At 57.6% G+C, this 27,782-nt stretch overlaps 2 protein-coding genes and 1 long non-coding RNA gene across 7 annotated transcripts in view; 1 reads left to right on the top strand and 2 right to left on the bottom strand.

The window, feature by feature from the left end:
• The window catches only part of PRDM15 (PR/SET domain 15), a 58,691-nt gene extending 56,590 nt beyond the window's left edge, over window positions 1-2,101 (bottom strand). Inside the window, exon 1 of the mRNA XM_039245498.1 lies at window positions 2,049-2,101. The gene's annotated coding sequence lies outside the window, so the exon portion shown is untranslated. The remainder of the gene's footprint in view (window positions 1-2,048) is intronic.
• A 99-nt stretch (window positions 2,102-2,200) lies between these two features.
• On the top strand, window positions 2,201-13,206 carry LOC120240661. The gene is made up of 3 exons (XR_005530683.1): window positions 2,201-2,283; window positions 3,725-3,839; window positions 12,750-13,206. It is a non-coding gene; the product is annotated as an uncharacterized LOC120240661 (long non-coding RNA).
• The window catches only part of C2CD2 (C2 calcium dependent domain containing 2), a 55,634-nt gene continuing 36,272 nt past the window's right edge, over window positions 8,421-27,782 (bottom strand). For 2 of the 5 annotated variants that reach the window (XM_039245436.1, XM_039245438.1), the window contains exons 9-14: window positions 26,331-26,455; window positions 25,591-25,837; window positions 24,644-24,757; window positions 22,776-22,903; window positions 20,479-20,779; window positions 8,421-12,347 (exon numbers count right to left, since the gene is read on the bottom strand). In XM_039245436.1, coding sequence (XP_039101367.1) covers window positions 12,079-12,347; window positions 20,479-20,779; window positions 22,776-22,903; window positions 24,644-24,757; window positions 25,591-25,837; window positions 26,331-26,455 — 1,184 coding nt within the window. In that variant the 3' untranslated portion in view covers window positions 8,421-12,078. Of the gene's footprint in view, window positions 12,348-17,560; window positions 17,596-20,478; window positions 20,780-22,775; window positions 22,904-24,643; window positions 24,758-25,590; window positions 25,838-26,330; window positions 26,456-27,782 lie in introns of all 5 variants that reach the window. The other 3 variants (XM_039245439.1, XM_039245440.1, XM_039245441.1) reach the window with 2 other exon arrangements.

The raw sequence follows: 27,782 nt of genomic DNA, 5'->3' as shown, positions 1-27,782 counted from the left end.
CCTGCCTGCGCGTGCCCGCCCCTCTGCACCACAGCCTCCCCCTGCTTCCTCTCCCCTACATGCTCCAACCGCTGTCCACCTCCCCGAGGTTTACCGTTTGCTGTCGCCGCCCGCCTCCCGCCCTCCACGACATGGGGTGCGAGAGGCCCTGCCTTCTGCCTTGTCACCCACGACAGGCCTGCACTGAAGAAACATGTATCGCGTGACCGGCCCAGGGGATGAGTATACACACCCATGAGCCGTTTGAGCGGAGCCGGGCAGGAGTCAGCCACGCCGCACACACGTGAAACGGACACCAAGGACGCACAAAGTCACTGCTTAACAAACTTAACCTCTGAGACCGCGCGCATCAGAAACATTCCCTCAATGTCCCTCAAAAGTCTGCAAAACATGAGGAGTGTCCCCGTCCTGGCTTCCTCCCCAGAGAACGATAGCGAAAGGATGGTGATTAGAAGTCTATCTGAAGCAAACAGAGTTCGTTCTCAACTATAATTACTCCACCAAAAGGGATTAGCCTTGTAACTGGGGTTGACTCATTTGTTTTCTGGTAAAAAGTAATAATAATAACAATAATATAACTGTCTTTTCTGCTTCCAAAATAGAATATAACATTATATCCTTTGTTGGCAACTTTTTTTTTTTGCACAAATGTATGAATCAAAGAAATCGACAGGGAAAACTCTTTCTACAAAGGAAGAATTTTGCTGTTTTTCCCTTTCAAAATCCAAACCATAGAGTTCTCTTTCTTAGCCATTCACCGTAAGGCTGTGATGTCAAGGAAATCAGGAGAAGCCGTGCGGAGCTGTGAAAATATGGAAAGCGTGCAGGTCTGAAACACAGCGTGGTGGTGTGCTGTCCTGGGGTGGGGCGCGGCCCTCCTCACAACCCTGTCTGCCTCTCCGCACCCACGGGGAGAGTTCTGGTTATTCCGCTAAGGTTCATCATAAAACCAGAGGCTCCCTTACTTTTCATCCTCAAAAATACCTTTAGGAACCAAGCCGGGTTCTCCAAATCTACCTGGTGAGTCCAGATTTTAGGAAAGTGGCTTGAGCAAATGTGGTGTCGTGTTGGGCAGCTTTAAGCACACACACGGGTCCATGTGCCTCTGATGTCACACTTCTACCATTTTAACTCACCCTAGGGGAGGGCGGGGGCAATTTCTGAGCCTTTTGGGGGAGAAACCCCATCCCCTACATGAAGAGCTTAAGAAAGGTAAGCCCACAACTCCACCAGGCAGGTCATTTTCCATGGCGAGTTTACTCTGGTCTCAAACCTGCCCGACCCTCGCCGCGCACACCTGTCTCTCGCGGGAGGCCACATGGCCAGCGCCGCCACCTGTCCGCGCCGGCCGGGCCTCACCTGTGCGGCCGGCGAGCCCCTCCTGGCACCGCCACCCACCCCGTGTCACCTGTCCACGGACCTGACTCCCTTCCCTAGGCCACCCAAGGGTTTACAGAAAAAGGGGGGAGGGCAGGGGGTGCTCCGAGGGGGCCTAGGGGGCCCCATCGCCCGGACTCCGGGGTCCGCGCTCCTAACCGCCGTGGCGGGGATCCGGGCCCTCCCCGAGCGCCCCCCGGGAGACTGGGCGCCAGGACGGGGGGGCGGTGACATCACGCCGGGCCGTCGGCGGCGAGGGCGCCCGGGGGCGGGGACCGCGGGCCGGGGCCGGGGGCGGAGGGGCCCCCGCGCCGCACCCACGGGCGAGCGCGGCCCCGCCGCCCCGCACCCCGCGCCGGCCGGGCGGTGGGCCGTGGGCGGCGGGCGGCGGGCCCGGAGCGCGCGGGCCGCGGGGCGGCGGGGCGGGCGGGCGGCGCGCAGGGCGATCCCGGAGCGGCTCCGGGAAATCCAGCCGGGTTTTGACTCCGATCGCCCACGGAGCCCGCAGCCGGCGAATGTAACAAAGAACAGTCGGCATGGCGGCTGGACCGGGGCGGGCGGCGGGCGGGCGGGGCCGGGGCGGCGGGCCGGGCGCGGGGCGCGGGGCGCGGGCCGGGCCGGGCCGGGGCGGCGCGCGGGGGCGGCGGCGGGCGCGGGGCCCCGGGCTTTACCTGCCTGTGGAATGTGCAGAGCGGGCTCGGATCCGGACTCCGGGTTGCGATCCGCTCCGGAAACTGCGCAGCACCGGAAGCCGGGGGGCGGCGGCGGGGCATTGTGGGAGTTGTAGTTCGCGGGCGAGCGGCGCGGGCGCGGGCGGCGCGGACGGGGGCCGACGGAGAGCGGGCGGCGTGCACCCGCGGCGCGGACCCAGAGCCGCGAGCAGGTCGCGGGCGGTGTGGACCGGGGGTAGGAAAGCGGGTCGCGCGAACCGGGGGAGTGGGAGAGCGGGCGGTGTGGACGCGGGAGTGGGAGAGCGGGTGATGTGGATTGGAGAACAGCGACGTCGTAAGCTGTGTGGACCGAGAGTGGGAGAGAGGGCGGTGTGGACAGGAGAGCAGCGAGGCGTGGATGGTGATGCGCGGGGCAAGGGCGGCATGGACGGAGAGCGGCAGGGAGCAGGCAGTGTAGACCGGGTGTGGGAGAGTGAGTGGTTGTGGAGCCGGGAGCGGGCGATGCGGGTCGGGCAGTGGGAAAGCGGTTGGTGTGGACAGGAGAACAGAGAGGCGTGGATGCTGACGAGGAGGGCAAGGGCGACGTGGACGGAGAGCGGCAGGGGGCAGGCGGTGTAGACCGGGCGTGGGAGAGTGGGTGGTGTCGCTCCAGGAGCGAGCAATGTGGATCGGGTAGTGGGAAAGACGGCGGTGTGGACAGGAGGGGGGCGACGCGGAGATGGTGATAAAGAGGGTAAGGGCGGCGTGGACAGAGATCTGTAGAGGGCAGGCGGTGTAGACCGGGAAGAGAAGAGTGGGTGGTGTGGCACGCGGAGCAGGCGATGTAGATCCGGCGGGGCGGCCGGTGTGGACGGGGAGGCGGAGGGCTAGGGCGGCGTGGACCCGCCCCGCCTGGGCGGGGCGGGGCTGGCTCTGCCGCGGGTCTCCTGGAGGCGCGCCTGGTGAGGGCCCCTGGGGCCCCTGTAAATCTCTTCTAGGGCTGCTGGAGCCGTAATTTCTTTTGAGGCAGGAAGACTTGAAAGACAGAGTCGGATTTTTCTTTAAAGTCAGTTTGAGATTTGCTGCCGGATGGTAGTTATTTCTGAAAATAGCCGGCAGCGTGCCCCAGGCCTCCTGGTCCGCAGGGAACTGGCACAGAGCCTTACCAGGCCCCCAACAAGCTGGGGGAGTGGGGGCGGGGAGGGGGCAGCGTCTGGACCCCAGCAGAGCGGGCTCCCAAACCACACTCGTGGCCCGTGTGACGCTGCCGCGTGGAAGCGTTGGGAAGGCCACCCCCGTGGCCAGGGCACCTTTGAGGCCACACCGCTCCCTGGAGCTGTTTCTGCACCTCCCACCCCCCAGGATCTGGGGCTTGGTGGCCTGGTACCCTCCCTCCATCAAAAGCACTTGAGGGCAGGTGCCTGGTAAAGCCTCTGACTCTTGATTCCAGCTCAGGTCATGCCCCTTGGGGAGGTGAGATCCGGCCCTACTCTGCGCTGAGCTTGGAATCTGCTTAAATCTCTCTCCTTCTGCCCCTCTCCCCCCAACGCCGGCGCTCTCTCTCTCTCTCTCTCTCTCTCTCTCTCTCAAAAATAACCCAAAAACTCCCATGCCACAGAATGTTAGAAGGGACTAGAGGGTTCTTTTAGACTCTGGGGCAGAGCAGTAAAACTGTCCTCTGCATTTCTGCCTGGCAGAACGCTCCACTGATCAAGTCCAAGAAGGGATGAGCTGATGGAAAATGATTTGAAATGGATATCGGATATCATTTCCCTCATACCCGGGAAGCTCCTAGGAATCAACAGGAAAAAGGTAAAGAACCCAGTAGAAAAATGGACAGTTCCCAGTAGAGGAAGGGGAGTGGCCCCCGGCGCCTGGCTGGCTCAGTGGTTAAGCCTCCAACATCATCTCGAGGTTCGTGGGTTCGAGCCCCGCGTCGGGCTCTGTGCTGACAGCTCAGCCTGGAGCTGCTTCAGATTCTTTCTGTGTCTCCCTCTCCCTCTGCCCCTCATGCTCTGTCTCTCTCTTTCTGTCTCAAAAATAAACAAATGTTAAAAAAAAATTTTTTAGAAAAGGAAGTATTGTGGCTCTTAAGCTTAGGCAAAGCTATTCAACCATATTCTGCTGCAGGAGAAAAAGCAAATTGGCAGCACAATGGTTTTTTACCTGTTATATTAGCAAAGATCTGGTATATTTGAAGCCTAATATCTGTCTCCTCCTTAACTGGGGGGAGAATAATTTCGTATAACCCCCATGGGGGCCCTTGGTTAATATGAAAATATGAACCTTCAGCACGGCAGTCCCAGGAGCAGAAATGTGTTGGGCGGCTTGACCCGCTTGTACGAACGGGTATGTGTGTGAGCTTGGTGCTAAGTGAGGACCCTGCGAAAGGGCGTGGCGGGAGGGTAGAAGGCCGAGCGGCTCCCAGGAGGCAGCTGAGCCGGTCCGGCTGCTGGACTTCTGTCTCCGCCCCTCCCGGACCATCTGCAGTGGTTTCCGGGTGGCACGGTGTCACATACAGTAGGGCTGAACCTCGGCCTGGCCTGCCACACCCTTCTTGATCACCACCTCCACGCCTTCCCCTGCTCACACCCGCCCCCGCTGTGGGGTCCAGCCTCCCTCCGGCCTTCTGCTCCTCATTCACACCGTTAGGGCCTGTGTGCAGATTCCCTCTGCCCGGGGATGCCCCCCCGGGCGCTTTCCGCCACCGCCTTTTCAGCATTCAGGTTCTGCTCGATCCCTGAGAGCCCTAGACTGACCCCTGCAGCTAACATGCCCCCCTCACCTACCCCTGCCCCTCTAGGGAGCTCACAGTTCTCGAATGCCCAGGTGGCTGGTGGCCGGGGCCTGTGCACAGCACGGGTACCGGCATTCAGGGCAAGAGCATGTTGTCTGCGGAAAACACTGACAGGACAGCAGAGTGGAAACTCATAAAAGTGGAAGACCTGGCCCCGCCTAAAGCCGTTTCCGTATCAGTTCATTCAGCACAGGGGTGGGGTCTGTAGTTGCATAGTTGCAAGGGTCGCTGCATCTTCAAAAGAATTCCCAACCAACGGGTTCAGTAGAGTTCTTCCATGAGAGCTGGAAGTAATCCCTTTCAAGGCAGGTTTATATCCAAAATTTTGTTAATTTTTTAAAAATGTTTATTTTTGAGAGAGAAGGTGAGCAAGCATGAGTGGGGGAGGGTCAGAGAGAGAGGGAGACACAGAATCCGAAGCAGGCTCTGGGCTCCGAGCTGTCAAGACAGAGCCCGCGCGGGGCTCGAACCCACGAACTGCCAGATCCTGACCTGACCCAAAGTCGGATGCTTAACCGACAGAGCCACCCAGGCGCCCCATATCCAAAACTTTAAAGTTTTTTATTAGTTTTTTTTAAATGTTTTATTTATTTCTGAGAGAGCGTGAGTAGTAGAGGGTCAGAGAGAGAGGGAGATACAGAATCTGAAACGGGCTCCAGGCTCTGAGCCGGCAGTCAGCACAGAGCCCGACGCGGGGCTCGAACCCACCAACCGTGGGATCATGACCTGAGCCGAAGTCGGACGCTTAACCAACTGAGTCACCCAGGTGCCCCTTTATTAGTTTTTTAAATGTTTATTTATTTTGAGAGAGCGAGCAGGGAAGGAGGGAAAGAGAGAATCCCAAGCAGGCTCTGCGCTACCAGCTCAGAGCCTGATGCGTGGCTTGAACTCACAAAACCCTGAGATTACGGCCTGAGCCAAAATCAGGAGTTGGACACTTAGCTGACTAAGCCACCCAGGTGCCCCTCGGATTTTATTCTTTAGAACAAAAGCAGTGCAGAAGGCTTGCCTGAACCCCAAGCAGAAAAAAAAAATAAAAGAAAAGAAAAACCACCTATAGAAGATGTTTCTGGGGCATCTGGGAGATCTGAATGTGGCCTCTGATACTGGGTAGTGATGTTGCATCAACGACCTGTTTCCTGAGGATGACAGCTGTTGTGTGTGTGGTGTGGCGATGCCATCCTTAGAAAACGCAGAAGAATTCAGGGTGGAACATGACATCTCCAAACAGCGATCGGTCAGTTGATCATTCAATGATAGATACGTAGGTAGAGCAGACTCAGCAAAATCAGCGAATCTAGTTGAAGGCTCTATGGATTATTCTGTCAGTGTTAAGTTTTACAAAATAAGTCGGGGAATTAAAAATAAGCAGAAGAACTTTCTTTGCCCTGAATGGATTTTCCAAAGAGCGAAGAGCGCTGTTCTTCCCCAGCAGACACTAACTTGCGCGTTAAGGTGTAATCATGATGGCGATGCGATGCGCGTAGCCCTGCCCCGGGGTGATGCTCTCGGCCAGGCACTGGCTGCCTCACGCGTGGACTGTCTAACAGCTCATCAGCCCTGTTGTTTTGTTAGTGGATTCCTTTCATACCAGACTTTATAAAAATAAATAACCCTAAGCCACTTGTCTACACTATGTCTCACTTTTCAATCTGGCCACGTGTTGCTATGCAGATAAAGAGCGAAATCTACTCTGCAAGTAACTTGATTCTCACCGTGTGCCAAGCATTGCATGTCACTGGACAGTGTTCTCGCCCATAACAGGGCTGATGTAAGGCCGGCAGCCCTTGGTCTCTGCATCCGACACAAGGCAGCAGGGACCCTCCAGCCAGACAGCCTGGGCTCAAATTCTGTCTTCTGCCACTTCTCCACTGTGTAATCTTGGGCAAGTCACCTAACCCGTCTGTGCCCCCGTTTCCCAATCTGCAAAGCTGAGATGGCTCATGACTCAGGGGGTTGTTTCTAAGAGTGTAAGAGTCACTCAACAGCTCTGGCATGCAGTAAGTGCTCAGTTACCGTAGTCACTGTCTCTGTGATCTTGCGTCTTTATCCAGCTTCTGTATAAAATACCGCATAGCCCAAGGCCCCCAAGCATCTGGCCTGATAAACGTTGGTATCAGTGCCGGATGCTTGGCACACACAGGACACAACGGGAAGTGGAGGCGTGGAGCCGGGCTGAGCTGCGCCGTGGGTGCGGGTGCTTCTGGGGCGCCACGGGACGGGGGTGTGGTCCGGCAGCACTCTCTTCAGCCCAGGCCTGCCCTCCGTCATCCGTCTGGCCCCTGCGGTGAGCAACCCAATCCCCCTTTTCTTCTTGTACGAACTATTTGCTGACCTGAGTGCTGGGCACCCTGTATTTATAGGAAGTGGCCAAGGTCACAATAGCATGGTTTTGTCATGGTGGTCCCCTCCTTGGCAGGCTCTGTGCCCCGACCCTGAGCCCGGGGGAGTGGGGCGGGATGGGCGTAAGCAGACTTCCCAGATGTGCCCGTGTTCCTGAGGTGCGCGCTGTCCTGAGCCCTGGGGATACGCGGCCCGCCCAGGAGCCAGCGTTAGAGGCAGTGATCTGGGGTCAAGCGACGGGCACTTGAAGTGCCCCGTGCTCTGGGTCATCCTTGGTGGCTGAGGCTACTTCATGGAGCAGGTGGGGCTTGGGTTCAGCTAGGTCATTAGGACAGGGAGGGGCGTACGACGGGGGCGAGGGGAGCGCATTCGCAGGTGGCCGCAGGTAGCTGACATGGGCTAAGGTGGGCAGTGTGGATGTGATTGGTAAGAATGCAGCGTGGGCCTCGAGGTGACCGGCAGATCTGACAAATCCAGGCGAGGCTGGCCTTCCAGTGAGCCCGCCGGGCCCAGCGCCCGCACAGGAAGGGCCGCGGGCTCAGACCCCCAGACACCGCCCTCCCCACCTGGCCACGACCAGAGCTGAGAATCCGACTCCAAGCCCCAGAACGGCTGGGGCTTCTGCACGGGGAGACAAAGGTATCAGAGATCTGGGCCCCCACTCCGTACCCCGCAAGGCCATCCCAGGAAGAGGTCGGGGTCTGGGCACCAGTGTCCCAAATGCTGCGGCACCTGGGCACAGCAGGGAAGGGGGGACGGGACGGAGAACCCGGCCGCCGGGAAGGAGCCCCGATGCTTGCGGGGTTTGTGCGGGATCCATCCGTGTGTCTGTGCCCGGCTCAGGCCCCCGCTGCCCCGCCCCACCCGGGACCCGCCACAAGCCCCGTGTCAGTGTGACACCATCTCTACTCTGAGCCCAGGCAGGAACCTGCCCCACGCTATCCTGGCCGGTGAGGACCACGAGAGCTCAGGGATGGGTGCAAGCCTGCCCCCTAGAGAACAGTGTCCCCAGAGGGCTGCTGGGCATCCTGCAGTCACCTCATCATCCCAGCTTCTGCCCCCGGAGGACCCAGGCCCAGCCCACCCTGACGGGTAACACCCACAATTATCTAAGAGTAAAGCAAGTGGCGGCAGCGAAGGGCCCGCATCTCCGCTCGCGCAGCCAGTCATGACGGGCGTGCGCGCAGACGGCTGAACACCCAGCAGAAGGCGATCCAGGCCGGCCCAGGGCGCAGCAGACACGACTCGGCCTGTTAGTGTTCCATGTGCACGTTTATTTCATTCAGACACCGTTCGTGTCCCAGCCGCACCTCCTGCGGTTTGGGGCCGGACAGCAGGTAACGCGTTTCTAAAGTGCTACTGAGGGTTACAGTCACCGCCAGGTGGCTTCATCCCCCCGCCTGACCGTCAAGCCAGACTCTGCCACATACCTGGAAAACCTTGCGTTTTCTTCTTTAAAAAAAAAAAAATGTAGCTTCGATGTGACACTGGGGGTGAAAAACCACAAGCCTAAATAATAAGCGGCTCGTTGCCGACTGGCTGGGCGCTGGGTAGACCGGGCAGGCCGGTGTGTTCCGGGTGCCTCCTCACACGTCTAGCAGGAATATGCTGCAGGAAGGGACCCGGAGGTAACCTGAGTTTGCTCTGCAGGAAGCAGCAGTGCCAGTGAGTCCGTGCCTCACGCTTTGGTAATCAGGCCTGAGCAGGTTTGGGACGGGGAGAGAGGGCCCGGCCTCCGGTCTACACCAGCGCGAGTCCTGTTCCCACCCAGCGCAGAGAAACACTCTGGCTTGCAGTGACCACCGGCTTGTGCCGCGAGATTTCAAGACCAGGAGATGTGAGACAATTACCCGGAAGCCCCTCCCCACCAGCTGGTGGCAGCGGTAGCACTTAATCTGTCCCTTTCTGCCCCAGAAGAGAATCTTCCAGCTCTCTCCTATAAATGCAGCCAGTGAAACCAATTGGAAATCTAGATGGGCCCCCAGTTTGTGGCTGCTGGGCAGTGACCGGCCAGGTAGCCATCGGGAGGAATCAAGGGCTGGCTTCCCACTTAAATTTGAGGGTCGATTTATATAAAGTGCTCTGTCTCGACCTTCTTCACAGCAGGTTTTCAGCCGGGACAGTGAGATCGCTGCTTCTCTTATTGCTACAGTAATAACACGCACACACACACACACACACACACTCAGGGCTTCTGCACTTGCCTCTGCAAAGATCCTGGGCACAGTCCTGAACCCAGGGCGGCACGCCCAGTGCACCAGAACCAACCTGAGTGCCCGGTTCCCGATGTACAGACGCCCCATTCGTCGCCCAGCGTTCAGAAGAAATCACTTCGACACGCCGCTCGTGAAAGTATCAGGAAGACAGACAAACACAAAAGCGCTCTAGCCGCTGACGCACGAGGGACGGGTATAAGGTGCTTTACGAACAAGAATGTGTAGTACTTGGTGTGTGGCCTTCGTCGGCGTTTTAACTTTACAGCGCTCATGGTCACGTAAATCCCCACGCGGGAAAGCGCGGGCCTGGGGAAGCAGACGCGGACGAAGCGATCACAGTATCAACAGGGCCCATTTTCACAGCACTGCCCTCACTCACCCTTCCGCCCTATATTTTCTCCTAAACTCCCTGACACGGCCCTGTCCTCTGTGACTTCGGAAAAGGCCCTCGGCTGGAGAAAACGTGTGCGCATCTTGAGGGGCCTCTGGATCTTACTCAAGTGTACGGGGCTCTTGATGTGTGCCGGACGGACACATGGAAACACAGATCTCGGGGACACCACGCTCCCTGTCTCGTGGGACGGCCCTGCTTCACACACGGGACACACGCAGCCCGCCTCTCACTCGCCCTCCATCTGCAAGGGGCTTCAAGTCACCAGGAAGTGCAGAAAGCAGAGCCCTTAACAGAAATTACAACAGTGACCAAAATCCTCACGGGGTCAATTGGGAATGGGAATGGCGAAGACATTTCCTTTTCTTGAGAGCGAGAAAGCTCTTAGGTAGAGCCCTGATAGCGTCACACGTAATACACTGAGTTGATCTGAGCTGCAAAATCAAACAGAAAACTGTCCTAAGAACTTCTGATCGGCACCTGAAACTCTGACACTGGAGGTCCTCTTAGAAGTAATCTTGAATGTGTCCCAAGCTCTGCCTACCAGGTGAGGAAGGACAGTCCTTCAAATAAAACAGAACAAAGTGGCCATGTGCGCCCCAGAGCCTGGGAGAGACTACCAGCCTATGGGGACTGACCTGGCGTTCATACATCCAGAAGGCCACGTGGTGTTTTACGGTGAGGACCAGAATATCGTCTTCAAGAACAGTGTACGGGGAACAAAGCCATTTTATAGTTACTTGATGAATATCTGGGACCCCGAGAGATTTTTTTAAAGGTGTATTTTTAAGTAAAATTCTTAATGTGGTCTTCTAATCTCTCCCTCGAGAGAAAAGGAAAAACAAAAAGTTTCCATAATTTTGGTTTTCGAAAAGGTTTCTGTTTGGCAGTGGCTTTCTTACCCCTGAAATACAAGTTTAAGGATGAGCGGAAGCTTTTGTAGGAAGGAGCTTCCCCAGTTTCATATCCGTGACAAAAGTGAAGGCTCCATTATGGCCCTTTAAATCTTTTTGGAAGAAAGTGAATCTTATTAAAGCATCAGAGCCTTTCACACGGACGGCCACGGTGAAAATAAGCTTGTCCTAGCTACGTGGCACATTCAGCGGACACGGGCCGGCGTGCAAGCCCGTGGACAGACGCACGGGCGAGGAACGTGGCCCGAAGGGCACACGGGGATACGGACATTGTGGGCCACGTTTATCTTTTTTCCCCACTGGAAATCAAAGCAAGCTTCCCCCCCCCCCACTGCCCCCCAAATGCATCAAGCACTGTTCACAGCCGATTGTGAAGAGTTCCCGGAAAAATGTGAGGCAAGTTTGGCCCATTTGTTACTGTTAACCTTCCATCCCTAAGGCTCACAGGAGAGACCTAGAATGATTTTTCTCTTTTGCCCCAGAGTTACTTTGTTTCAGCTACTGGCAACATTTGGCAAACTAACCTTGGACTAAAGGAAAAAACCCTGGGTGGCTGGTGGCCCTGTTCTGTTAGCTGTCACTGCCCAGGACTTAATTCCAGAGGCCCCTCCCTGCACTGTTGTTTAAGCAAGTACCCCAGCGGGTGAGCTGGTGGCGGGGGAAAAAAGCCACCTGGTGACTGCCCCATTGGTGTCCTGAGCCCTTTTGAAACCACAGAGGAGGCTGGGAAAGCCACATCGGAGTTTACAGGTCGCCCGCTAGCAAAGGAAACATACAAGCGTGTTCAAGCTCATGTGCACGGGATAGATCTAGTGTTTGCATACTTGTCGGGTTCTATGGCTGCTGTCAAAGGCAACTACGTTCCTGCCTTTGTCACAGTGTATCCATTACCACCTCCATTTCTCTACTGACCCCAAATCCCGCCTCCGCCCCGCCTCTCCGCACTCAGGGCCGGCTGCTCTGCGTCTGAGCTGCCAGGCAGGAGAGGTGACCCATCCGTTCCGCTCACAGTGACAGCACAGAGGGACACCTCCTCTTTGCGACGCGGTCCAGGCATGGACCCAGGAGAATACGCGCTGGAGCACAGAGTGGGGGAGATAAGAGTCCCCCAACCCGGCCCCATCCCCTTCCGTTATAGGACGCGCTCTCGTCCGTAATGCAGATCTTCTAATTAAGTTCAGCTCTGGGCACAGCCCGTGCGGCAGCGCCTTCGGGTCCGCTTTGGCATCTGGCGGCACGTGGGGCTTCGTGAGTTTCCTCTGGGAAAGCCCCCTGGCCGGAGACGCGGGTCTTCGTCCTTCTTGACGGGATGACCTTGGCAGGTACAGCCCGGCAGGATGGGGCGGCTGGCTGACGGCTCGCAGGCACTCTCCCTCCGCCCTGGGGGTGGCTAGGTGGGCACGCGTCGCCCCGAGTCCTGGTGGGGGAGGGGGAGGCCGCCGGCCGCGGGCTCCACCGGGCCCCCGTTCACGGTGCCCTTGCCCTTGTGCCTGGACAGCAGCTTCTTGTTGAGGATCCTGGTGAGCGTCGCCCCCTTCCTCCGGGCCCCCTCTGGCTGCTGAAGGAACACGAGGTCATTGTGCGACTGGCTCATGCCAGGGTCCTTCTGTTGCTGTCGCCGGCGGAAGAACAGCTTCGCGCCTTTCCTCAGAATTCCTCCTGCAAGAGGAGAGGAGAGGGGGCTGGTGAGGTGGGCTGCGTACGAAACCCCGGGGCCCCTACTCCAAGTGGAAAAGGAAAGCAAGGAAGTTTGAACTACTCTAATCAGCAATTTCTTCCGTGTGCCGTCACTTATCCACACGGGAGAGAAACAGCCGGAATCTGGCCTGGACGACACGCCAGAGTTCTCTGGATGCAAAGACTGAGGGGCACCCAGGTGGCTCAGTCAGTTAAGCATCCGACTGGATTTTGGCTCAGGTCGTGATCTCACAGTTTGTGGGTTCAAGCCCCGCACTGGGTCTGTGCTGACAGCCCCTCCTCTCTCTTTCTGCCCCTCCTCTGCGCGTGCTAATGCAGATCCCTCTTTCAAAATTAATAAATAAACTTTTTTTTTTTTTAAAGACCGAGCTGAGAAGCGGTGAGCTGGACTGCCCTGTGCATACCAGGGCAGGGACATCCGTCACCGGCTTCCTAGTCAAAGCAGATGGCAGCAGCCTGTCCCTACCTCGGGTCCCCTGGCCGCTTGCTCTCCTGCATTAGGAAGGCTGTAAATGGTGAAAAAGTACTACGTGCCCCAGGAAAGAGGATCACGCTACTAAAACCCAATAAGGATCTCTGAGAACAATGGTATTCGCTTTCTTAGGAACGTTAAAGTATCTTCTTTCAGGGACTAAGATGCTTTGTAACTGCAAACACTATTGTATGTGCATCAGGCTGTCAAAAATGTCTGTCACGGGCTTGTTTCTGGCTCACAAGACCTCAACTGTGTGCGCAGCTCAACCCGTGTGTGCACGGTGTCAGGTGGTGAGACACAGAATAGAAAAACAGCCGCGGCAACTTCGACAGCAATGATTCTTTAAACACCCAACTTGAGGGGCGCCTGGGTGGCTTAGTCGGTTAAGCGTCCGACTTTGCTTAGGTCATGATCTCGCGGTTCGTGGGTTCGAGCCCCGCGTCGGGCTCTGTGCTGACTGCCAGCTCAGAGCCTGGAGCCTGTTTCAGTCTGTGACTCCCTCTCTCTCTGACCCTCCCCTGCTCACGCTGTCTCTCTCTCTCTCCTAGAAATAAATAAAAACATTAAAAAATAAATAAATAAATAAACACCCAACTTGAGGGGCGCCCGGGGGGGGGCTCAGTTCGTTGGGCATCCAATTTCGATTCGGGTCATGATCTCACAGTTCATGAGTTCAAGCCCCACATCAGGCTCTGTGCTGACAGCTTGGAGCCTGGAGCCTGCTTCCGATTCTGTGATCTCCCTCTCTCTGTGCCCCTCCCCTGCTCACGCTCTGTCTCTTAATAATAAAGAAAAAACATTAAAAAGAAAAGACCCCATTCAAGCTTGCGTAGCAGCGGGGGCCAGAACCCCCTTCACAAAGCCCCTTTGGCGTGCGGCTGGCCGGGGCCCACGCAGCAGGGCCCGGGAGCCTCTCCGGCCCGCCCGCGTGTGGGTGTGGAGGCCTCGAAAGAAGAAAGTCCGACCAACTGGAAGAGGAACGTGTGGCTATTCGGCAGCTGATTATTTTCACGACAGAGCCTGCAAATACTTCAGGAGCCACAACGTACACCAGGAGCCAGTGGGGTCTGCTGGCTCTCCTGCGTGAAGCGCGTGCAGACAGTGGTGGAGTCCGGGCCCACCCTGCCCGTGGACAAAGCCCATGACTTTCAGACGCTAATTGGACCCGGAGCCAAGGGAGAACTTCCCATGTGCTCCATCCAGGCTCAGCAGGAGAGCGAAGCTCAAGAGCCCCAAGGTATAGGCTGAATGTCATGTAGTCAGGGCTGCCAGAAAGATCTTTTCTGTCTTTTCTTTCGTTTTCCCTTTGGATGTTTTCAAGCAGCCTATTGTGAAGAACGATGCGTGTCTCTAACTGTCTAAGGTGGAGAGGCCGTGCGCGGGGGTTGCCAGGATGGGGGGGGAGGGGCCGCAGCAGGGAGGGGGGTGCAAACGTGTGAGCTGCTCTGCTCTTGCTACATGCCTGACGTGCTGCGTCCGGGGACCGCAAATGTCCATTCCCAGAGCTTCAAACCCCCGTAAGAAGTCGCCTGTTAGGGTGTGTTATAACGCCAGTCACTGCCACCTGCTGGATTGGACGTTGGAGCCTGGCCAGCGGGGGGCGCACACTGGTACCCGCTGGGTAATGACCCGGCGTGTTGACGGCGCCAGCCTCAGGGGTTACCTCGCCAGCCTCAGGGGTTACCTCGGGTCTTGGGGGCCAAGGAAGTGCTTCTGATACATGGACCTGCTTCAGGTTAAGGGCGGGGTCCCTGAAGGGCAGATTAATGTGGGTTCTCACCTAGAACAGAGGAGGGGAAGGTGGGATCCATTCTGTTAACTTGGAGTGCTCTAACCCCACGCTCCCAGTCTCCCCGGGAGACTGGCCCCACCCCCAGGTCAGCTGAAGCCCCAGGGACCTGGGAGCCAGCAGTAACAGGTCCTGTCCTGGAGGGCCCTGTCTCCTAAGCCCATTCTAGAATGTGTCCCCGCCCTGGAATTCGGTCTGGGGTCGGGGGCCAGGGTCTGAGGTGTGAGCAGAGGTGCTGTTATGGAGGGGTGTCCCTCCCAAATTCCCGTGTTGGGGTCCTCATCCCCAGCACCTCAGAACGTGACCTTATTTTACAGACGGGGTTAATCCACAGTGCATGGGGGCAGGCACTATGCCCCTACAGAAGGAAGAAGTGTAGACACGCGCAAGCCCACGGGGAGAGTGCCAGGTGGGGGCAGGGGTGACGCTTCCGTGAGCCAGGGAAGGTCGGAGACCCCAACAGAAACACCAGAAGCGCGGGGAGAGCATCCTGCCCCACGGCAAGAACCAGCCCTGCCCACACCTCGACCTTGGACTTCAGGCCTCCAGAGCTGGGGGACCGTCCATTTCTGAGCACGTGGATCGGGAGGGGCCGGCCCGCCCTGCAGGCCACAGCGTCTGGTCGTTCTGAAGCCTGGGCTTGCGCCAGATGCAAGGGAAGCCTGAGCAGGGGAGACGCAAGAGGTAGCTGAGGGAGTCTGCACGTTGGCAAGCAACCCCTTTAACTGGTTTCAATGAGATTGCACTTGAAGTGACTACAGTTCAAATTCTTGCCTCATGAAGATGACGTAGCAACGGCCTCCAGGCTGGGAATAAAATGGGAAAAGCGGAAAGACCCGTGTGCTGTAGTTAACTCTGAACAGTCTTCTCGGCCACCGGCCATCCCCCAAGCTAAGGTCTGCTCCCCTGCATCCCAGGAAGGGGACCCATGACGGGGTGTTTTCTGTTCTTCCATCCCGTGCACACCCTCAAAACAGGGCCGCTGCTGTGTTAAATATGACCTCAGCGTCAACCCCAGGACCAGATGCTGCCCTGTGTCCCCTGGTGCATGCCATCCGAAAGTCCCTTGAGGGACGCTCCAAGCCTGTGTCTTCCCTGACTTGATGGGACTTGTCACAACTTTATGGGGACAATACCTCCTTCTCGGATGGGAGCGCCATGTCAAAGGAGGGACTGAGGTTTGCAAATCTATGGGCTGGAGCCCCACTTCTATCTCCCGGAGAGACCTGTGAGAGAGATCTTCTCCCCAGTGGTGAGGTGCTCTGCCCCCCCTACGTGGGCCCCAGGGCACAAGGCCTGTGTTCTCACGCCTGTGTCCTTTGTGCTCCTAAGGGTGGTGTCTGAGCCGGCAGGGGACGGGTCACACCCCCAAGGAGGTGTCTGGTAAAGGGCACGTCCACAGGCGGTCACCAGGGGGCCTCCAGAGAGTGACCCAGGTCTCGGCCCCCAGAGGGGTCACAGAGCACAGCCCTGCGCTTGAACACGGGCGTGGACAGGCTTTCCAGAACAAGGGCATGCTGGCAGCACGCACAGGACGGGACATTTTACTGACACACAGCGATCTCCAGGTCCTCAGTTTACCTCTCAAACATCAAGCAGAGCCAGCATAAACGGAGCCCATTCCATCCACATTTCTCAATAAAATCATCCAAGCCTCTGAGCACAAATCACGGTTCCCTCTGGGATAATTGATGACAGAAGAACAAGGCCATGCGTGCGGCACTGACCCCCCGACTCTGTGCTGGCCTGAGGGTCACAGGGCAGGCAGGGCAGCACCTCCCGGCAGCTGGAGCTCCCTCGGCTCGCCATGCCGCTGCGTCCTCTGTGCCAAGCTGGCCGCTGTGCCCGGCGATTCAGCCAGACCCTCATCTGTTACGTGGATGTGCCAGCAGATGTGGGGGTGATACCTGCATTCAGCTACCCCGGGCTGGAGCGGTGACCCCGCACGATGCAAGCAGGGGCCCGCAGATTTTAGACTCTCGGACCCCGCAATGGCATCAGCCAGTTCCTTGAAATGTAGAACTTATCGGTCCTCTTTCTCTAGAGAATTCTGGCTAACGCAATGCCTAATAGATGGCAGGTCATACTTGCCTTCGGGCCCCCAGAACCTGTCCCCTCCACTGATGGGGAAGTTCGCATCGCCCACGCAGGAGGAACCAGAGAAGTCTGGATTTCATAAAGCCCTTTATTCCAGCCTTGCTCGGCCATACCACCGGGCAAGAGGTAAGACTCAGACCCACCCACACTTTAATGATCCCTTAAGGATAAAATCTGGAGAGAAGTTATGTGTAGTTTGAAACAGCCAAAATCTTAAATGGGAGACAGAGAGAAGGAAAAAAAAATCGTTCCCTGGTTCTAACAAGATTAGAGAAAAAAAAAATCACAAAAACGCTGAAAAATAAACAGGAAGAAATTTGAAAATAGTGGTTCTGAATTATAGCTGTGATAGGGCAAATGTTTGCAAAGCTATGCTTGTTTGCACCAACCCGATCCCTGGAGAATCCATCTCAAAATCGGATAGGAAAGCAATGACCGAAAGTCACCTTACACGTTGTAGTTTGCTGCCCAAAGAACAGCTTCCGAATTCGAGTTAAACCCCAGGTGGTCTGTTTGTAAGTGACTGCTTGTTAGAGCCAGGGCACCGCTAAGGGGAGGTGTGGATGCACATCACAGCGCGGGGCTGTCTGCCCGCCCCACGTCGGGGACACAGCGCCGGCGCCCCACCCGCATAGGTGCTGTACTAACCCGGCCAGGGCACCTCTACCAAGGCAACTGGGAAAACACGCTGGAAAGGGACAGGAAAAGAAAAGGAAAGGAAGGGGGTCAGCTTCCTGCTGTTACAAAATATGCTATTCCCGTGGCAAACTGCACTTAATTCTTAAAAATATATGTAAGACAAAAATAACTTACTGTGCAGGCAATTAATTCTGGTTGGCATAGCGATCCTCGTAAGTTAAAGGGAATGAGCACGAGGTGACGAGAGGAGGTCAGAGGTCAAAAGAAAAGTGCACGGGAGCAAAACAAGAATGACAGACAGTGAGTTCCGAGGCATCGCGCCCACGCGCGCGTGCAACTACAGGGCTGGACGTCTGGCAAAAGTTTGGGCGCTTTGGGTTTGGTTTTGGTTTAGGGGTGATTTTTGGTTTTTTTGTTTTTTTATTTTTTAATATCTGTCAAAGTCACCATCGATACTTTTGTTCTTACTTACGCTGGAAACAAATGGTATAACCTTTACCATCTTGACCATCTCTGAACACACAGTCAAGTTAAGTAAATTCACATCATGCCACGCAGCCACATCGACACCGTTAAGCTAAGAAATAAACCCACGTGGGGATAAACTGGCTGCAACCCTCACAATGGGGACCTTCTCAACAGCGGAATTCCGGAATTCTAACTGCGCCCGCGGTTTTGGAAATGGGTGCAAAACCACGCAGGTGGCTCTCAGGCCAGAAAATAACCTTCAGTTATTTCGTTTAGAAATGAGAGGAGACCTCGCAGAGCCACCCCCTAGGTCCCTGGGGTTGAAAAATGTCTGGCGCAACACAAAATCTATTTGGCGTCCGGAACACATCAGTGTCCAACATCTCACAGAGGTGCTGCGTCCAAATCACTCAAGAAAACACTGAAATAAAAGCACGTTTGGAAATACCGCCAGAGGGGCGCCTGGGGGGCTCAGTCAGTTAAGCGTCTGACTTCAGCTCAGGTCATGATCTCACGGTTTGGGGGTTTGAGCCCCGCGTCGGGCTCTGTGCTGACAGCTCAGAGCCTGGAGCTGCTTCAGATTCTGTGTCTCCCTCTCTCTCTGACCCTCCCCTGCTCATGCTGTCTCTCTCTCTCTCTCTCTCTCTCTCTCTCTCACAAATAAATAAAACATTAAAAATGTTTGAAAAGAAAAGAAAATACGGCCAGAGACATTTCCCTGACACCCAGGTCAAGGCAGCAGCAGCCGGAAGTGCCGGTGCCGAGCCCCGGGGAGGGTGCAGAGCACATCTGGGTATGGCCCTAGTGCAACTGTTGGCACCTAGGTCCCCAAGAGTGCCCTTTATGAGGGGGGCCATCACCTGGCCAGTGCTGGGCAAGAAGGGCGGCCATGGGTGGGATCCCATGGGAAAGCCCCCTCTGGAGGGAAAAGCAGAGGAAGGAGGAAGCAGCGGATGAGGGAAGGGTGCTCGGGTTGGCGAGGCATGGCCTTCTGGGGTGGGCGCAGGAGGGCACGTTGGGAGGTTGGGGCTCCGTGAGAAGAGGCAGCAGCTGCTGGCCATCAGAAGGAAGGGAGGGGAGGGGCACCCCACCCTACACCCCCTTTTCTACCCTTCCCAGCACTCGCGGCCTTCCTCCAGTCCAGGGGGGGCCCTCGGGCCGTGCTGGCCCCAAGAGCAGGCCCGAGCGGTGCGTGTGTGCCGGGCAGAGCGACGGGCAGGCCCCCTCTCCCGTAACCCGGGCTGTGCCCTCTGCACAAGAACAAGGGAGCCGCCAGGCTCAGTGCACAGGCCACGCAGACTCGGGGCAGCGGGCAGCACCTAGAAATCCCTCCCTCCTTCCCTTCCCTCTCTCCTACCCTCCAGCGGCGGCCGCGTGTGCCCAGCCTGCTTCGGCAAGCAGGGGCTCACGGCGACACACAAGACGCAGACGGGAGAGAGGTGGCCGGGGATGAACGTTGATGCCTCCAGCTGGATTCTCAGCCTCAACAGCAGGGCCACAGGGCCACGCGCCGCCACTGGCCAGCCATCCTGCACAGCGCAGGGCTCCGAGCTGCACCCCGCCCGCCGCCTGCCGCCCCCCATTCCCCTCTGTCTCCGGACAGTTGCCAGTGTCCCCTGGGGGGTGGGGGGGGACAACCACCAGGTCTGAGAACCAGTGGTCTAGGCAGCACGAACGGGGGGGAGGGGCAGCGGGAGAGCCGTGGAGCAGCTCCCCGAGGTCCCCGGCCCCAGGAGTGACTGGGATCTCCGGACGTCCGCATCCTCGGCGGCGCGGGGACTTTGCACTGAGGTGCACCCACGACTCCCAGCTCGGATCTGGCACCTGCATTGTCTCCCATCCTGCCCCAGGGGCCCCTTATCCCTGCCTGGGTGGGGGTGGGCACACCCACGTGGGCAGAGGGGGAGCTGAGCGCAGGGGGCTTGGCGCCTCCCGTCAAGAACTGACCTCAAGCCCCCAGACTCTATTCACTCAGAAAGGACCTTCACGTCACTACTGTGCCAAAGTGCTAAGTAAAACTGCACACACTGAAGGAATGTGCAAATGAAAGCACTGATTTAGTGCTGATGGAAAACAACGGATTATTCTCAGGATGCAGTTGGTTCCTCAGCACGACACACACATTAACTTGATGGGTTCGTTTTCTGGGCTTTTCCTCTCCCCCTGGGCCTTAGCAAGTCCGAGTGGTTTTAGTGGAAGGAAGAGCTTGAGACACCGTGAGCAGGTGCCTAGCTCCGCAGCCGGGGGGCGGGGTGGGGTGGGAGTCTCTTTGGCCCCATCGTGGGATCTGACCCTCTCTAAATGCTCTAGATGCTTCTACTCTGTGTGTGTGTTGTGGGGGAGCCCAGAGAGAGGAAGCGGTGCCTCAAGGCATGACCACAAGCTGCCCCACCCCCCATGCAGGGAGATGGAAGGATTCCGGATGTGCCCCTGCCCAGCGGGGCTCGAGCGGGGCTCGACTGGGCCCCAACCTCCCGCACAGGTGTGCCCGCTGGGGTGGGGTGCTGCGGAGGGGGTGGGTGTGTACGGGGGCAGGGGAGGGAAGCAGCAGATGGGAACGGAAGGTTAGCTTAGAAACTGGCAGGAGAGAAGGGGCGGTCGGAGGGGGGTGTGGCTGCTGGTACCTTTATGCTTCTTGGCAGCGCCCGGCTCGGACACGCTCAGGGAGCTCTCGGACAGCTCGTCGCCGTCGGGCTCCAGCGGGGCCTGGCTGTCCCACGCCGGGGCCTGTGACTCCGGGCCCAGGTCCCAGGGGCCGAGCTCGCCCTGCTGGGGCTCCGGGGCCGGCGGGGCCGGGGCCTCTCCCTCGTGCGGGGCAGGGAGGGCAGCCGCCCCTGCGTGGGGCGGGGTGTCCTCCCGGAGGGTGCCGTCCATGGAGGCCGTGTAGTCCAGCATTAGGGCGGCTTTGTCCTGAGATAGCGAGGTCTGTCCCAGGACGAGAGGAAAGAGTCAGCGTGGGGGACACTCGGAAGGAGGGGCAGGCATGGAAGAGCCCGCAAGCCGCCGTCCAACATCCTGGCGGGCGAAGCCAGGCGTCAAAAGATGCCCACGGCTCACTTGCCAAGGGGGCGGCTGCTGTGTTTCCAAGGCACTGCGTGCAGTGAATACGGGTCTCCTGCAGCGGAGGGGTGGCCCCCTGGAGCGAGGGGCGGCCTGGCCTCCCGCATGGAGGGGCATCCAGGAAGCAAACACCCTTCCCCAGCCTGCGGGAGGGAGAGCACTTCCTTCTAAGTGGCGGACAGCACGGGGTGGGGGGGGGGGGAGCTACAGATTCTGTCCGTCTTTAACGCATCCTACAGGCGTTTGTTTCCTCCCAGCAGAAATTACTCGGCCTACATGCCGCAGCCTAAGAATTCGGGGTGCTACGCTAACCCGTGGGGCTGGGTGGCTGCAGGGTGGGAAGGGGGCCTCCACGGGGGAGGGCCCTGCCTGACGACCGCGCTCTGCTGGCTGAGTGCTGGCTCGCGCCCACTGACTCAAGATGGGCCAATCTGAGCATCCGTAAAAAACCTCCACTGCAGGGGCACCTGGGTGGCTTAGTCGGTTAAGCATCTGGCTTTCGCTTGGGTCATGATCTCACGGTTCGTGGGTTCGAGCCCCGCGTCGGGCTCTGTGCTGACTGCCAGCTCAAAGCCTGGAGCCTGTTTCAGAGTCTGTATCTCCCTCTCTCTCTGACCCTCCCCTGCTCACGCTGTCTCTCTCTCTCTCCTAGAAATAAATAAAACATTAAAAAAAAAAAAAAACCTCCACTGCAGTGGGGTGGATATATCAAATGTGCAGCTCCGTGGGCTCCTAAAGAACCCATAGGAAGCATAGAGAACATGGTCCGGAGATCCCTTAGGTCTTTCACATCCCTCAGGAACTAAGGAGACTGCAGCCTTTGAGCCTTGGCCCTTCTGGGGACACCATCGCCCCTGCTGGCTGCGGCTGGAAGTGCACCCAGGAAGCCAGTTGAGGCACCACCTGTTGCCTGGTGCCTGGAAGGCGGGTGCTCAAGGCTGCTGGGCCATCGGCTGTGCCAGCTGGGAGGTGGGCACTGGCCACCGAGGCCCCGAGTGCACTAGCAAGACTGGTGGCCTCCCTCTGGCACCTCCCATGACCCATTTCAGCGGGACCCATAGACCCTCCAAGTACCAACCTCCCTCTGCGTTCAGAAAGTTCCTCGTCCCCCGTAACTACCTCGTCTCCCCACCGCCCCTCCATTGCTCACATTCTCCTTGTGCATATTCTGCGATGTGAAACACGAGGAAGGGACTGTGGCGTGGCCCCCTGCCCTGAGGGACTGGCCTGCTTGGCACCCAGCAGGGACGGCCCCATGCCAGCATCGCAGAGCAGAAGGGGGGTGTGGAGACTGCGGTATGTCTTAAACACTCTGCACGCCTCTCCAGTTGCAAAAGGCATGAACACTCATTGCAACAAAACGTAAAGGGTTTGGAAACATGGAACATGGTCGTCGACCACCAAGGGAGGGGGGGAGGCTCAGTCTCTAAGGGGAGAGTCTTACATCATGCAAGTGTCTCTCTTTCAATAATTTTTCTTCCCGTGATTCACTAACCCCTCCACGACCAAAGCTGCCCCGGTCAGAAACCTTCGAGCTCCCTCATAAACGGGATAAGCTGCATAAACACGACACCATGAAAGACCCACTTGCATCGGTAAGAGAACCTGCCATTTGCAGGGAACTTTCTGGATGTCGTCAAGAGCTAGGGCTACCTCCCACAAGGAGGCAGCCAGCCTGCTGCAGATGCAACCCGGGGGTGCGTGGCCACACCTTGGGGATCCCTGATATGATAGAGGTAACCCTGGGGCATGTGGCCACAATTTAGGGATCCCCAATATGATAGGGGTGACCCCGGGGCAGGTGGCCGCACCTTGGGGATCCCCAGTATGACAGGGGTGACCCCGGGGCACGTGGCCGCACCTTGGAGATCCCCGATATGATGATGGTGCTCTTCTTCCTCGGGGACTTGACCCTCAGCTTCGAAGACTCGCTGAGCTGGCGGATGGCGACTTCGGCCACAGGGTCCGAGCCGTTCAGCACCAGGAGCTCTGCGGGAGGGAAGGCGGCACTGAGCACAGTACACACACGCCACCTGGGGACAAACGGCCCCCAGGCAGAGGTCGGTAACTATCTTCTGGAAGGGGCCAGAGCCTAACTGGTTTAAGGTTTCTGGACTGGGTCCTGGCCACTGGTTGCTGCCTTCGTAGCGTGAGAGCAGCCAGAGCCCGTGAGTAAGTACACGTGCCAGGCTGGGCTCAGATGCAATGTGCAAACAGAAACAGGGCCAGATTTGGCTCACAGGCCACCCTCGGTCAACAGCTGCTTCTGAAGCTTCCGTGTACTCACTGATGCACGCTTACTCAGATTTCTGCATTTCCTTGTATGCCACTCACACCTCCACAGAGTTGAAAAAACAGCTTAAGCAAGTAGACTACCAAACAAAAACACCTCTAACCTTGTAGGAGGTTTTGCACTTCAGGAGGCAATGAACTCACGTGAGCCGGCTCCCCAGGGCACCTCCTCCCATGGTTACCGTTAACCCCACAACCGGCCAATGGCTGGGCGCATTGTTCCATGTAGCCCAGTGAGGAAGGTGGCTTTTTTTTAATCCCCATTCGGGGGACCATCAGGGAGCCGAGAAGCTCCGCCGGGTGTCTGACGCAAAGCTGGAACCTGTACCTTGACCAAAGTAGCTCCCCGTTAAGGCAGAGTTTACACAGCGAGGCTCTTAACGGGGCGGGATGCTGGCAGCACCGTCTCCCATCTCCGCTTCGGCCGCGGCCCTGAGGACGACAGACGCTTCATCCCCAGAGGAAGAGGCAAAGGGCCAGTAGGGCCAAGAACTGCCTGGCCACCGACCCACAGTGAGAAGAGAGAGGGTCACAAGAAGGGGTCTGGCGAGGACCCCCCAGGAGAGCCCCACTGCGCTGCCCACCACCTGACGCCAAGCCCGGAGGTGCTCAGCCCGGTCAAAGTGCCCGTGGACCGGGTGAGGAAGCACCGTGGCAACGGCAGCCCGGGCCCCCCGCACAGGTGAAGGTGCCCCCGCGGTCAGAGGGGCACACTGTCAGAGGCAGGAAGAGGGGCCTCGGGAGCGGCCAGCACGGGAGGGACACCACCCGCATCGAGGGAACCCAGCTGTTTCCAGAGGACCATGAAAACTCCCGCAGGCCCAGGGGCTGACGGAACACGAAGAGCTCCTGGCCCCCGTCCTCTCCGCCCGGTCCCATCCTTGACCTCGGCAAGATCAGAAACAGGACGCGGAGAACGGGGAGAGGTGCCCACCTGCCCCGTCGCCGACAGCGGGTCACACCCGAGCCAAGAAGAAAACCTAATGCCCACATTAGATCGCGCTCTGATTTAGGGAGAGGGTAAGACTCATCTCTCCAAAGACGCTGATTACCTGGAAGTGACCCCAGCGTTCTGGGGGAAAACACGCCTAGGATACAAGCTTTTCGGGGACAGCGTGAGACAAAAACAAAGCCACCTGGACGCTTACACCCCTGCACCCTATTTTATGACAGTCACGGCACGGGCCCACTGAGCTCCAGAAATAATGCGCGAAAATTTTATAAGCTGGGCTTTTACGTTTACTTTGTTAAAGCAGCTGCTAAAAGTTAATGCCGCTCCTGGTCTTTGGCTGGCTTCCCCTCCCCCTTCCTCCTTCTAGCGTGTCTCTAGTTACTGGATAAACCTCCCAAGCTCCGAAAAGCAAATGCTGACCTCGGGGCCGATGCAAAAGGTTTGGGGAAAGAGCCAGGAGGGAAACGCGACACGCGCCCCGTTACCTGTGTCTGAAGAAGAGAACGTTTTACTGACGGGAGCACCTTGGCAGGAGATGGCTTGGACAGAGATGTCCTTCTCGATGACCTTCACCTTGACAGGTGTCCTCACGGGAGACTCTGCCAGGGGGACATCCGGATCAGAATAGGGTCCCTAAAGCCGTCTGAGCCTACAGTCCCTGGAAAGTGAACTCACATGTCTCTCCAACGCGTCCAGGCGGCTGGAAACGGCCAGGGCGACCTTTCAGATTGTTTCACAATCTCACTCTTTTTGGGGGAGGGGCGGCGGGAGGGAGAACCCAGGTTTCAATAAAATTTCAGAAATTAAGCCAGACTTCCGCTTTCTCCAGAAGGGGGCCGGGCAGCCTATTCTGGGAGTTTAACGCGGCTGCAAGCAGACGCATGGTCTGAACAAAAATAAGTCACACTTGTATACAGACGCTGTCCCCACGGCTGGGGCTGCGAGGACAGGTGCAGAGCACAGCGGGATCTAAAGTGACTGATGTCAAGCCTTCAAAAAAATGATTCTCGGGGCGCCTGGGCGGCTCTGTCGGTTAAGGGTCAGATTCCTGGTTTCGGCTCAGGTCAGGAGCTCACGGTTCGTGGATTCGAGCCCCATGTCGGGCTCTGACCTGGGCATGGAGACTACTTTTTATTTTTTTAATGTTTATTTTATTTTCGAGAGAGAGAGAGACAGAGAGCAAGCAGGGGAGGGGCAGAGAGAGAGGGAGACACAGGACCCCAAGCAGCTCCAGGCTCCGAGCTGTCAGCACAGAGCCTGCTTGGGATACTCTCCCCACCCGCCCACCCCCGCCTCTCACCCGCTCAGGTGTGCACGCTCTCTCTCTCTCTCTCTCTCTCTCAAAAAAAAAATGGATAAACTTTAAAAAAAAAAAAAAAAAGCTAGGCAGACGTCCTGCTAGTTCCCACTCTCCGTGCTGTGAGTGTCTTACCCGCACCCCCTGCGGCCACAGGGACCAGACGCCCGCCGGCTACGGGCCGGGGCTGCTTGCCTGCACTCTCACCAGAGCTCAGCGGGGACGCCCTCCCCGTGTCGAAGCGAGGCTTGGTTTTCACGGCAGTGACAGTCGTGACCACGGTCCCACACGGCATCACCGTGCGGTCTTTTTCCACCTTCGCAGCCGGCGCGGGCGGAGGTGACTGCCGGGATTTCACTTCGCCAGGCTCTATGTAAGAGAACTGCAGACAAAGCCAGTTACACGCCGCACCCGGCGCCGCGGCCAGTGCCAGGACGCGGGGCTCCGCCTTCCTCTGCCACAGCCTCTGCCCTCCTCCACGAAGGTCACGGGGTCTCAGAACCGTCTCACGATTACCCCGGGCTTCCCCAGAGCCGACAGAGGGCGGGAAGACCCACGCGCAAACACACCCACTCGACGTGTAACTACGGGAACAAAGGCTGGAGAACCCCGATGAGAACAAGTGGCCTTTCTGGGGCCAGCCCACGAGACGCGGCGTCATGGACCGTTATCCACTCGGCCGACTCAAGGCGATCGTGCGCACAGAGTGGCCCGTTCCAGTCTAGAAATGCGCAGCACGACGCAGGGGCGCCCGGGGAGCGTCCTGTGTCCGGCCGAAGCAAGAGGAAGGCTGACGGGCAAAGACAGTCCTTATCTCAAGCGAGTCTCAGGCAGGTGAAGCCGGGGTGCGGCCACGGTGGGCCGTGACATCGTACCTCTGCGGTGACGGAGCCCAGCACAGAGCCGCCGGAGGACGGGCCGCTGGTCAGCGTGAAGCTCTGTGGCCCCGCCGGCTGCTTCTTGAATAAATCCAGAGGAATGGTCGTGGTCGCCCCCAGAGCTGGAAAGAGAGGACACAAGGAAGGAAGAGCATGGGCGTGCGTCCACGGGCTTCCACGGAGCCGCCGCCCCGACCCGGACAAATCCCCGAGGCGCCCTGTCCGCCTGCACGTCGCCCGATTTCAGGGCACTTCGGGGTGTTTAAGAAACGCCACGGGGACGGGCAGAGATCGTGACACCGCTCCAGACCACGGGAGGTGGAAGAGCCTGTGCGGCGTGGAGAGAATCTGCCCTGAAGGCCACGGCGCCCGGTTAAAGACCTAGCCATGCAGATCCAGGAAGCTGACGGCTGGACGGAGGACGCGAGAGAGAACGTCCTCGTTCTTAGGAAACACGCGCCCAGGAAAGGGAGTGTGAGGGGCGCTCCCGTGCGTGTGCGTGTGCAGAAACAAAGTGTGCGAAACCAAGAGCCGCCGCTGAGCGCGAGCTCAGATAATAAAGGAAATGGGGCAAAATGTCAAAACCGCATGGGTCCGAGGAAAGGTTATATCGTTGCTGTTCTTCGTTCTGTTTTGTGTGGTTTTGTTCACATGAAATTTCGTAGACCCTGCGAGGCCATACAGGACTGAACCGCCAATGGAGCAAACGGGGAGCCGAGCGTCAGGCGTGGGTTTGGAGGCAGCTTCTCTGCAGGTGAAAGCCTGACCCCAGTCTGGGCTCGAACCCACACGCCTGCTCTGAGCGTGTCAGGAGCGCCTCACTACCTTCTCCCAAGAGAGCAGAATCTGGGACCTTAGCTCAGAATTCCTGCTAATACAGAGAGGCTTACACTGCTTTCTCCTGTGTCTTTGTAACTTTAGGAGAACCCCCAGTGGCTTGGGTTTGTGGAGAAGCCAGGAAAGGGGCCCCCTTTCCCAAGTTTGGTATGTTTGAGGGGACTTTTAGACACCTAATAAATAGTGATACTCCTGATTCACACTGGTCCATGCTCACTTTCATGGGTTCTACCTTTAATCGTCGCTTTCCCAGCTCTAAAGCACGGGCCGTTACAAGCTGCTGTGGCTTATTTTATAAGGATGAGCCGGTTGAAATCCACAGAAACAGAAAGTAGAGGTGGGGGGCCGCCAGGGCTGGGGGAGGAGGGGACAGGGAGTCGTTTCATGGGGACAGAGTCCCGGCTTGGGAAGACGGAAAGTTCTGGAGAGGGACAGCGGCGAGGGGTGTGCAACAGTGTGAATGTACTTCATAGCACTGAATGTTACCCTCAGAAATGGCTGAGATGGTCATTTGTACATCACATGCATTTTACCACAAGTCGGAACAAGACAAAACGGGTCTAGGAAGGCTAAGAAGATGGAGATTAGAAGTAATTTTCTAAGCCAAGAATT

The sequence above is a fragment of the Hyaena hyaena genome, unplaced genomic scaffold (genome assembly GCF_003009895.1).
Source record: "Hyaena hyaena isolate Hyena2069 unplaced genomic scaffold, ASM300989v1 scaffold_254, whole genome shotgun sequence".
Lineage (NCBI taxonomy): Eukaryota > Metazoa > Chordata > Mammalia > Carnivora > Hyaenidae > Hyaena > Hyaena hyaena.
This window is presented reverse-complemented; position numbering and strand designations above follow the sequence as displayed.